General features: G+C 38.5%; 1 protein-coding gene across 1 annotated transcript in view; it reads right to left on the bottom strand.

Annotated features, from left to right (window-relative positions):
• Positions 1-1949: 1949 nt before the first annotated feature.
• Positions 1950-12384, bottom strand: part of LOC136679035 (patatin-like phospholipase domain-containing protein 7) — a 30994-nt gene continuing 20559 nt past the window's right edge. The window contains exons 26-36 of the mRNA XM_066657301.1: positions 12059-12177; positions 10695-10851; positions 8735-8851; positions 7402-7471; positions 7196-7312; positions 5264-5412; positions 4198-4350; positions 3992-4108; positions 3413-3497; positions 3175-3314; positions 1950-2803 (exon numbers count right to left, since the gene is read on the bottom strand). Coding sequence (XP_066513398.1) covers positions 2750-2803; positions 3175-3314; positions 3413-3497; positions 3992-4108; positions 4198-4350; positions 5264-5412; positions 7196-7312; positions 7402-7471; positions 8735-8851; positions 10695-10851; positions 12059-12177 — 1278 coding nt within the window. The 3' untranslated portion in view covers positions 1950-2749. The remainder of the gene's footprint in view (positions 2804-3174; positions 3315-3412; positions 3498-3991; positions 4109-4197; positions 4351-5263; positions 5413-7195; positions 7313-7401; positions 7472-8734; positions 8852-10694; positions 10852-12058; positions 12178-12384) is intronic.

Here is a 12384-nt window from a genome sequence, read left to right as displayed (position 1 = left end):
ATACTTTTAATTGGACAGCAATGATATACAAGATTTCAGTCTGATGTATGAATCTTAAAATTACGGTAAAAAAACCCTTAAAATTCCAAGAAAGTAAGAGACATTAATAAATGGAATTTTATGGTGGAACCTCTGCCATCTGTAGCTGAGTCAAAGAAAGCACAATTTGCTTCACATTTCTTCCCCCTCATTATTCTGCGTTATGTTAGTCAACAAGGGTTTCTGCAGTTGATAAAATGAAACTGGTAATCAGTATTCTTCTCCAAATAGGTTAAGGCTTTTGATATTATTACATTACAGTTTGATAATATTCTCTGGTGCTTCAAATGCCTTAGAAGAAGCATATACTAACCTTCACCCTCTGAGATTGGTACTAGTGTATAAACAGGAAAAAATAACTGGTAGGAATTGCCCACAAGGGAGAAAATTGGGTTTAAAAAATAATAATGATAAATAATAATAATGATTTCATGACAGTAATATGCAAAACAATCACCTTTGTTAAAAACCATAAAATATGTATGCAGTACATATTATAGGGTGCCATATAAATAATATTTAATATATTGATTATTATACAAATTAGGGATATTTGGATCCAAGCCAAGAAGCATTTCATAAATTGCTCCGTCTTTGCTCTCACCATTGTCCTTGGTGCTGATCAATAAATGCCTTAAATCCCATAAAATAACAATGTTGACGGAGCATGTTTTATCTTCTCCTCTTTCTTAGTGACTGACACATTGCTGAGTTCCAGGTCTCTCCCTCTAGTACAAAATTGACTGCTCCCTCTTTACACAAACACACATACACAGGTCCAAAAACCTTGTAATTACAGCTGACCTCAGAACTATGCTGATGGATTAAGGAAATCAGTCAATGTTTCTAAAGGTTGCAGAGAGAGGGAATCTGGTTTGGTGGGTGAATTACCACTGGTCTGTAGGGATTTAACCATATTTTTTTCTAGGCATTAGCATCTTTTGTACATTTAAAATACAAAAGGTATTTTTGGTAAGGTCATTTGGATTTGTGCATTTCATGCTGAGATAAAGCACACACATTCAAAAACATATTTACTAAATATATATATATGGATTTTTTTTGTATTATAAACATTTTCAAATACTCGAGGCGCACTTTTAATAACTAAATTAATTCAGATATCTATCTTTATCATAGCTTTGCGGATGTCTAAAAATAATGGACAGAAACTAGACATTTTATAGAGTTGTATAAGAGAAATATCTTTCCATTATGCAGGAAAATGCAGTACACCTCATTAATTATTGGAAATATGTTAACATAGCATTCATAGTAAAGTCCACATCCTTGGAATAATATATAGATTATGGAGGCACTGAAGGCTCAGAAGGTCTACTTTCCCATTTCTGTAACTGTTATATGCTTATTTGGATTTGGTTGCTCAGTGGCCAGAATATAACAAAAGAGAGGTCTACAGTTACTCTTGTCACACTTTAGTTCACTGAATATATCAGTAGATTTAAGCACTTCTAATATGTGAATTTAGCCACACACATTGCACACAAATGGCTTTTATAATCTCAGTGCTCTGGAGCAGCTGCACCTGTCAACATATCCAATGTCAATGATTGGCAAGTGAAAGACACCCCATTCTTGAGTTGTGGTGTAGCAGTACTGCATTTCTCTCAAGTAATCAAGCTCTATCCAATACCTTTGGGATGAGCTGGAGCACAGTACATCAGTATCTGTCCCCACTAATGTTTTTGTAGCTGAATGCAACCAAATCCTCACAGCAAATGTCCCAAAAGCTAGTGTTCTCAGAAGAGCAGATGCTTAACTGCAGATTAAATGCTAATTTTTGGGTCATACTAAGTAATTCTCACCCAAATGTCAAGCCTACTCAGGTAGAGAAGAGGTTAGGGAGATTAGTATTGGATGGGCTTTATTTTTAGCTTGTCATCCATTTCACAGTGAAGTCCTGATTTGTAACATGCAGCACAGCAATTTTAAACAGGTCTGTGGCAACAAAAAAAGACACAGAGTCCCTGTAAGTCAGTATCTTTATATTCCAGACAAATCTGATTGCAGTAATTCAACAAATTCATCTAACACACTATGTCCCTGTGCTGTAAGCCCTTGTGTTAAAACAGAGACTTAAATATCTCTAGACCAAATAAAGGGTTCTGAATTTGAGCCCAGTTGCTACAATGATTATGCCATTCCTGGTGAGTGTTTTAAAACTACTCTATTATTACAAACAGTAACATTTAGATCAATTTTCCTTCCAGTAACATTCAGTAACATAAACACACATAGAGCAGCTAAAAATATCATATCAAAATTGCATTGAATTTGCATTGAAATGCTAGTAGAAATGTGCGTCCAGAGTTGAGTTACATGGGCTGACATTGAACTGTCATGCAGCAGTGTTGATACACAGTTTTGTGCATATATAGCACCTTCAATATGATTCTCACAGTTAGTATTAGCGTCTAATACTGAGATGCACAGCTCCAACCTTGACAAACTAAAAATATGTTAAAGTTTTCCCAAATAGAGAAGCCCTTCATGAATGAAGTCAGTGCAACAGAACAGAGTAAACAGAAATGTATGGGATGGTGGTCAGAGTTTGTGAACAGGAAATGTATTGTTCTAAACCCCATGCTGTTCACATTCTCTTTGTGAACTATTAAAACCCTTTTCACATGATGTAAGAGTAGTTTTTCCTTCTTGTGCCTAAATTCTAAACAAAAGTACAGTCATTTGCTCATGTGGTTGGATGGTGTCGCCTTCGTCTTCTTGTCAACCTAATTTCTTCATCCTGTGCAAAATATTAATACGGAATGTTAAACATAAACAACAGTTAGAACTACACTTCTGTGCAGATGACCTTGAGTTATACCAGCCATGTTTTTGTAGTTACTTACAGTTTGAAGATTAAAGGGGGCATATTCTACCATATTCTTTGTGACATATAATCAGAACTTTTATTTCTCCATGTTCACATAATCACAGATCTGGTGCAGTGACTGGAGATGCTTAGACAGAGCCATAATATAAGGATGGTAGGAGTTCCAGGTCCCCAAATTAATGTGCACATATACTGAAAAAGTGATGTTTTCCATATGTCCCCTTTAAATTAGAATCTATTACTTAACTATTGTGCCCCACAAACATGAAAGGACATCTTACGGTATCAGCAGTATCTGCCATCCCTTCATCATCTGTGCGCTCGTCTTCCTCAGTGTGCTCATGTTCACTGCTGGGGTTGGACAGTTCAAAGTCAGACATTACTACATCCTCATCGTAGTCTGTCTGGTACTCAGACTCCTCTGTGAGAGACACAGGTCACAGAAAGAGAGCTTGATGTGTGTGGAGCAGGAAAAAACATGGCCTGTGAATGTAGGTGTGAGCTAAATCTATTTCTCACCATCCACAATGGCCTGCTTCACCGGCTCTATCCGGGACACTATCTCGGCCAGGTCTGTGAAGGAGGCATTGGGACAGGTCACCACCTGCATGGTGTCACAAACTTTTGATTAGTTCAAAAAGAAAAGCTTGTCATTGCTATAAGAAAGTAAATCTTCACAAAAACATTCAAGTGCTAGGCCAGAAAACAATGTAAAATGTAAGGATGCACAATAATTCAATATTAATATATGTTTCAAGATCAAATATTTCAATAACTATATGATATGATTTTTATACACATTTTCAATATATCAATGTATATTTACAGCATCTGTCACTGTCGGCTTTTATATTGTAATATTAATTTAGGCCACATCATCCAGTTCTACCTCAAAGTCATGACATAAGACTTTTTTACTGAATAGACAAGTTAAATATTTAATTGACTATTAAATGACTTTATAAACAAACACACACACACACACACACACACACATATATATAAATTGTATACTCTTATATAGTCTTCCTGCCTCCTAGACTGAATGATCCGTTACATCTTAAAATGTATCATGTAATGAGGTTATCCTCCACTCACATTATTGCTCTTGCTCTTATGGAACTCTTCTTGATGTCGATCTTTCAGCATCTTCTCCACTACTCCGCTTCGGCACCATACATCAAACACAGTCTTTCCATGCTGGTAACCCACATCCTGTAATAAACATGAAACATAACATCACAGAGGTTCCAAAGGTAATGCCCATCATTCTGACCTGACTGAAAAAAGTGAGGGCCACTCACAGCGATCTCATCAAACTTGCCAAAGTCCAGCGTTCCAAAGCGGTCAATGGAAGGCCGGATGTACTCGCAGTAGTCACTGTCTTTGACTGACTCCAGCTGGCGAACACAGCACACGTAGGCCAGTCTTGTCTGGATCTCTGCCATGTTCAGCACCTGTGTGGTCAGTCAGTCCCGTTACAAATTTCTCCACTTATACAGACAAATTCTGCTACCCTTCATCACCTGCTTAGAAGCCACTTCTACTGGTAGGCCATAACAACACTCATTATTACATACGTAAATGAAAAGCTTTTAACTAGCAGATGACTTAGCAACTAGCAAATAATCCAGGTGTGTCTATGTAAAGGGTTTCTTCAGGTAGGGTAGCAAACAATAGGCTAGCAAGCATAGTCCAGTCATATCATGTTTAGTACATGTATGGTCAGTCAATCAGACATCTGGTGAAATCATCTTAAATCTATTCCATTTATTTAATGTCTAAATATGAGATTACTGTCGTTATATTATGAGAATATTCACCATATTGTTTTTAAACTACTCTACATGTCTAATTTCTCTGGCAGATAATTTTACTTGTTTCAAGAATTCATATAATGTTTTTTTTAAATATACTTGAAAAAATAGCAAATAATTTTCTCTAAACATAATCACCATAACAACTGTCAAATCAGTTACAATATATTTTAATATTCCTACATCTGTCTCATAACAAGAAGAATTAGATATACTGAGTGAATGTTGTATTTTACTCATCCAGAATTATCCACCTCATTCTGTATTTTGCTTTATCATCTGCTGCCTTTGGTACCATCTCAGACTTTAACAGATGAGGCAATGAAGTGCAGCTCACTTCTAAGAGCAGGGATGCAGATCATCAGTCATCAGTGCGCTGTAGAGCTTTATCAGCCCGACTGTTTGATGTTCAGATATGAAAGAACCATGATCCTGTGTCAGATTCGCCCACTGACTGCTCTTTTTTTTTTTTACCCATCAGCACTTCTCACTGATACAAACCTTTGTTACAAACTGCATTATTAATTCCATGTGTCCTGTTCAGCTCTCTAACCTTCACTTTCTCAGCCAGAGGGTTCAGCCGTTTCCATAGCAGCCACCAGCCGGACAGAGAGTCTCCATAGTTGGTGAGGTTGGTCTCATCCAGGCTGCCCACGTCAATGGCAATCACCACTTTAGCACCCATTGAGCGAGCCACATCAGCTGGAGACATTGAGAAAAGGGCACATCAGGGGAGGTTTAATATGTAAGTAATAAGATCTCCCCCTCCAAGGCTTTTGATCTGTCACTGTAGCATATTGTGGATGGCTTCAGTAATATCACTAGCCTTATTGCTTTTATTTATTCCTGTAATTAATTAACTTGTCCAGTCCACACATATGGTGCATATTTGAATTTAGTTATATTTAAATATAACTAGTAATACAATGCATTTAATGAACAATCTTAAATCCTGTGTAGACAATATTAACATGAAACATAAACACTGCAGTATTATACTTGCACTACTTTCAGTATGAAATCTGCTTGCATAATTTTCCTTTTATTTAACCAACAAATCCATAAAAGCAATTATTTATGCTTTATAATAGGATCTATAGAACAGTGTGCAATATATTTCATAAATATACTAGACAAGTTTGAACTGCTTCAAGGACAGAAAAAATGTAACGTGGAAATGCTGGGAACAAAGATCCAACCAAAAATGTAATCACTCTGAACTATACCCAGATAGCATGCAGACGTAGGCTACTTTTAGCAAATAGATGACATTGCTAGCCCACTCTTGGCACTGGTAAATTAATGGAAGCTGGAAATGTCCCAGTTTAAATCCTGTTTATTTATCCTATGCCCTAAAGCAGATGTGGGCCACTTCTGGCAGACATAAGGCAGATTAAAAAAATGTTCATATGGTCCACGTCTCACAACAGACCTGGGCTATTTTTGGCAGAGACAGGGACGTATGGCTGAGATGCAGCCCATGATGGCTGTAAACACACTCGCTATTAGGCCCTCTCCTGTGTCATTCCATGCTGTATGTAGCCAGAATCTGGTGTGTATTTTGTTGTACAGGACCCTCATTTGGCAACTGGAAATGGACAACCCACGAGGCATCAATCCATGTAGCCAGTGAACCAAATGAAAATGAGGGATGTGGGCATGATGTAGGTCAGAGAAATCTGGGTTCCAGGATAGAAGATGTATTGGAAATCTATAAGCATTTCATTTTCATTCTGTGTAGCCCACTAGCTTATATTTAGTCCCAAATTTGTATGGATTTTAAATCACACAAATTCTGTATATTGTATGACATATATGTCCTTTTTGTTCAGAGTCAATAGATTTATAGCTTTTAAAGTTGTTTGTAGTTTTACGTATTCCCTGCTAAGAACATGCAACATTGATTTTGGGCTCATTTTTAATCATGATCACTATTTGTCATATATATTATATTATGTTCATTATGTATTTTAGGGCAAAAACTGTAAAATCTGGTGTGTGTTGAATACCCTAATAATTATACACAAAAACTTCAGATTAAAAAATTTTCCAAGCCTACAGTTTTATGACAGTATGAGATACATACATTATTCAGCACACGAGGAACACAATATGCGGTGTTTTCATTTTGTTAAGGAAAGGCAAAAAGGAAAATACTGACTATTATTTGCCACCAATTCATTATAGGAACAGACACCTGTAAACTTAAAATGGTAAAGACCTTATATGGTCTTACCTATTTATATGTACCCCTAAACCATTCATATGGGTAAAACTTTCCTCTAGGACACTGTTCATAAAGCTACATCACACCTTCACAAGTCTTTCATGAAAACCTAAATCTACATAAAAAATGAGGCTTACCAACAAGTATCAGAATAATCCTTTAAAAATGTTTATGCATGGAGGCTTGTGTCTGTTATCACGTAATACTTTTATAAATAGGTGCTGTGTAGCAAGTAGATGAGGATGAATGCACTCTTACCAGGCAGGTTATTGATGTAGCCACCATCCATGAGCAAATGTCCGTCTTTTGGGTCACAGAGGGGAGGTAAGTACCCAGATAGAGACATACTGGCTCGAACATACCTCCACAGAGAGCCTGGGTAAAGTAACGGAAACAAAAAGAACATTTAGCTTCTGTTCACAGCCCACACAGTTAAAGAAGCTAATGTATAAGTAATGGCTTACCATCAGTGTGCACTCTCATGGAGGAGGCCGTGATGTCTGTGGTGATGTTAAAGTAAGAAATCCAAAGGTCCTACAATGAAGAAAAGACACAAAAATACAGGAGACATTATTTACCACTAACAGTGGATTTTTGAAATGAACTGTGAAATGTGTGAGATTCCACAGTCTTTTGCTCAGGCAGAATGCAAGCAGGGACAAGCAGGTAGGGATGTTAACCAAAGGCAAGCCATGACTAGACCTTTATAATGTAATTAATGTTCTCATCATTATTGCAGGTACAGAGAGCTCTTTCACAGTGAACAAAACAAGAGATTAAAACACAGCCACTCTGCAGTGGAAGGGATCTGCTATGGTAATATTCACATTTGGGCTTACGTATGTGCCATCCCAAATACATAGATCAATGTTATTTTAATTTATTATTAAGATAGAGGTTATTGTTTCTAGTCCAGTGCCACATTTTTGCTGTTTATGATTCTTTTACAGAGTCTGTGTCCAGGACGACCAAAAAATAGGGCAGGTCAAAAGAGGGAACAAAAACAGGACAGGACACTATAAAAATACAAATATGTGCCAAACGCTGTGGAGAAAAACAAGCTCTTACATTCTGAGGGATTGTTGCTGAAATTATATCAATGTACAAGATCAACACACTAGCTTCATCAATGCAAATCAATTTTCCAATTTTAGGAAGAGTCCTGTTCTTTTTATGAAAGATATTCTGTGCCTATATTAATTATATTGTGGCAAATAAATAAGCCTCAATCTAAAACAAAAATGACCAGAAATGCAGCTTTCCTAAACTCCCTCAAGTGAGCAATAGGTATAAATCAATATATTATGGTAAGACACATGCACAGAACATATGCAGAACTTTATGGTCCCTGTTTCTGCTGTCACTGTCCATTTTTTTTTAGCTCCACTGACCGTACAGGAGCACATTGTAGCACTACAATTACACACTGTAATCCATCTGTTGCTGTGCATACTCTTTCTGCCTCCTCTCACCCTGTATTTCAGGACCCCCACAGAAAAGGTAATGACTTGGCACGGCAGTGACATTGATGTGGTGGTGGTGGTGGTGTGCTTATGTGTGTTGTACTAATACTAGTGGATCAGACACAGCAGTGCTTTCCGAGACTGAGAGAATGGACAGTGAGTGTTTGACCAATGTATATGGATATGGTTGAAATGTTGCAGTGGCTACTGGCATAACATTGTACATCAAAGATAAACAGATCTGGTATTAAACCTGCTTTTCCCTTTCTTAGAGCAAAGAACTAAGCTTAACCTCGATGTTGGTTATTTCAGTAAGGAAAAAAAAAAATCCCACCTCAATCTGTTTGTCCTTGAACACGCCACCAATGCTGGAGTTGAAAGAAGCTCCTGTGAACATGGAGGTGACTGGGTACGTCAGGTCCAGGATCCGCTTAAACATTGATCCAAACTCCTAGGAAACACATCAAATCAAGTTCATTTTATTGTCCAAGTAGGAGCTACAGGCACACACAAGCTTTTAGAAAATCATATTTACTAACTTCAAAATTAGTTATATCCACTGCCTGCCAGCTAAATGTTTTTTTACTTTTTACAAGGTTTGAGTACCCCATCTTTTCTTTATATGGTGTTAGAAATTCATAGTAGAGGGACCAATAAATATGCTCCAAAATTACTTCTTTTTCACACCGACTTTCTTTAAAGGTTTATAATGTTTTTTTTTTCTTATCTGGTAAATTTGTTCAGACAGCAGCTATATATACTGCCACGCCTAAAGTCATAGGTTAGCAGTATATAATTTGATTATGAAGTGGTGTTACCCCAGGGGATGGCTTGGGAATGCTTGAATAGACCAAATAAATTGCAGAGTGGCAGCTTGTGAGCGAGGCTGAACACTGGCCAGCATGCTTATGGCAAAGCAAAGTGAATTATCAGAGTTCAAATAAGGCATCATAGTAGGTACCAGATGGATGGGACATTGCATTTCCAAAATTATGTGGGCGTTTAACATATCTTCATCCACAATGTCACTTGTGTACTAGTAATATACGAAAAATATGTCATAGAAGGCAATACCACCCACAGTGACCAAAAGGAACCAGTATTGTATAACCCCCTTTAAACTGGTGAAGTTCAGCAACTTGATGTGGAAGAAATCTGGAAGGATGTTGAGACATTATTAGTGTATAGCCACCCACAGCTCCCTGGTATTTGCAGGTACAAGGTCTCGGATGTGAATGGACCTTTCCACCACATCCCATAAATGCTTGATTGGGCTCAAATGCAGGCGCACTATTCCTCAGAACTCTCCAGAATGTTTCTTGAACCAATTCTGAACAACTTGGGCCAAATGCCATGGGGTATAATTTTGCTGAAAGATCCCATCATTGCAGGGGTACATGAAGTCTATGAAGGGCTTGTCACCAAGCGGTGAAATGTAGGGGTGAATGACACGTTTAGGCAGACAATTGGACCCAACCCATACCATGAGAACACAGCCCACATCCATAAAGAACAACTGTCAGACTGCACAGTGTCTGGCTTACAACTGAGGTCCATTCTTCATGGGGTCTGTGCCACACATAAATCCTACTGTCAGCACAAAACAATTGGTACCATGAGTCATCAACTCATGCCACAGGCTGCCTATCCGTTGGGGTCCAATTAATAACCTCACAAGCTCAGGTGAGGCATTGTGTCATGTGTTGTGGTGTTAAAAGAGGCACTCTGGTTAGTCGTCTGCTCCCACATCCCATGGAAGCTAAAGAAAGCTGCACTGACCTGTGGGATATGCATGGGGGGCCTGCATTGAATGTGGATGTGACTTCTGCCAGAGCTGCTTGTCGGTTCTCATAAACAATTCTAGTTAGACGCTGCTTGTCACGATCATTAAGCACCCGTGGGCGGCCACTGTATTGTCCACTGTGTTGGCAATTCTTTCTGTGAAGTATTCCCTTTACACAAGTGAAACTGTAGATCATGGAATATTAAATGCCATTCGGAATGCACTTCAGAAATGGAACGTCCCATCGGTCTGCCACACAGTATCATCCCACATTCGAACTCTGATAATGTATGTCACCTTGCTATAAGCACGCTGCCCAGTGTTCAGCTGTATTCACAAGATAACACCTCACAAATTATAGGTGTGGCTGTTCCCAAGCGGTCCGCTGAGATAACACCACTTCACAATCAATTTACATACTGCTGTCCCATGACTTTTGACAGGTCAGTGTACTAATTCAGTATAACTGATCAACTGAACTAGGTTTGAGGCTGGTATGATGGGATCTCACCATGGCCCACTCCCGTGCCCGGACTTTCATGCGGCTGTAGCTTCTCTCCTCAGCAAACAGCGCACCCATCAGGGAGCCAATGGAAGTACCACCCACCAGATCCACGGGGATGCCTGCCTCACACAGAGCCCGAATGACGCCCACTTGAGAACAGCCCCTGTGCAGAGGAGTGCAGTGCTAAATTATTTGTTTAAAGAAACAGGGGTAAAAAGTCCAACTTGGCAATTCAACGGCATTCCTTCGAGTGATAGAACTCTCTTTTATTTGGATACATTTGGGATGATTTATAGTGTTGTTAGTAATCCAGAACTAATCACACAACATCATTACCTGACCTTACTACCGTTGTTGGTTTCATGCTTTGAAATCCCCACAGGAAATGTTCCCATGTCTTATCTAATGCCTTAGAGGAAGAATAGAGGCTGTTACATAAGCAAATGGGGACAAAGAGCCTAATAATACTTGTGCTTTTAGAAGAAATGTTGGAGAAGCAAGTATCCACATTCTTGAGTGATGGACCTCTTTTGAGGTAAAGAGTAATTTAAATTGTAAATGCACTACTTAAATATGTATTTCTATGAATATTGTTCCAGCTGTGGATGTGACTAGGATATCAAATTACTATAAACATGAAAACAGGGATCGCTCAATGTGATAATGAGGATGAGAAGTTAGCATAAACAATAAAATTTAAGTTATGCAGGGATGTTTTTTTCCACCCACCTTTCACAAGCTCCAGAGTCTGATAAGAGGCACAGACAAAGAGCAACAAACAGAAACACTATCAACAAAAGATGCATACACACCCTCACAGAAAGACAGATATGCTTAGGATGCAAAGGCCATAAGTTAAACCTACATGAAGAGATCATTTATAAAGTAACTGGGTATAGGCTATAAAATAATAATGAAATGTTACATCTACTGAAGGATAAATGCAGAGTTGAAAGAAAAAAACACACACACATGAAGGATTACACTGGTGACAAACTACCAGAAAGACAGAAAATCAATAAAATTAATCAACATGCTACTAACATGAGCATGAGCATGCATTTTTATTTATGAAACTCTAAATTCCAGAAACAAATTCTGGTGGCGTGTGTGTGCAGAATTGAGCATGAGTGAGTGGAGAAAGCAGAGGGTGCTGATTGGGGCAATGAGAAAGGACAGAGAGAAAAAGACAGAAACAAAGATTAAAAAACACTGCCAGACTGATAGATAAATGAGTGCAAGATAGAGAGAGAATGAAAAAGATGACAGAGATTGAGAGACAAAGATGAGATTGAGAGAGGACAGGGAAAAAGAAAGACAGATACATATAAGAGATAGATGCAGAAAGAAAAGAAGAAAAGAAGGTATACCTTGCACCCCCTCCTCCCAGTACAAGTGCAATGGCATTGCCGGTCAGTACTCTAGCAAGGCGAGAGAAGTCCGAGTGGCGGTCAGGAGGCTTCTCAAAAACACGTTGATACAGCTCTCTCTGAGGAGAAAGACCAAAATATTTACATGATTTCATTCACGTAATATCTATAACATGTTTCTGATTCATCTGAAGTGTCCCTGAGCAAGGCACATAATCCACAACTGCCCCCCGAGCACTGGGGATGGCTGCCCACCACTCCAGTTGTGCGTATGCTCACTGCCCCTAGTGCACTTATGCACTTATTTCATTCTAAATTGTACATAA

The sequence above is a fragment of the Hoplias malabaricus genome, chromosome Y (assembly GCF_029633855.1).
Source record: "Hoplias malabaricus isolate fHopMal1 chromosome Y, fHopMal1.hap1, whole genome shotgun sequence".
In the NCBI taxonomy this organism is placed as follows: Eukaryota; Metazoa; Chordata; class Actinopteri; order Characiformes; family Erythrinidae; genus Hoplias; species Hoplias malabaricus.
This window is presented reverse-complemented; position numbering and strand designations above follow the sequence as displayed.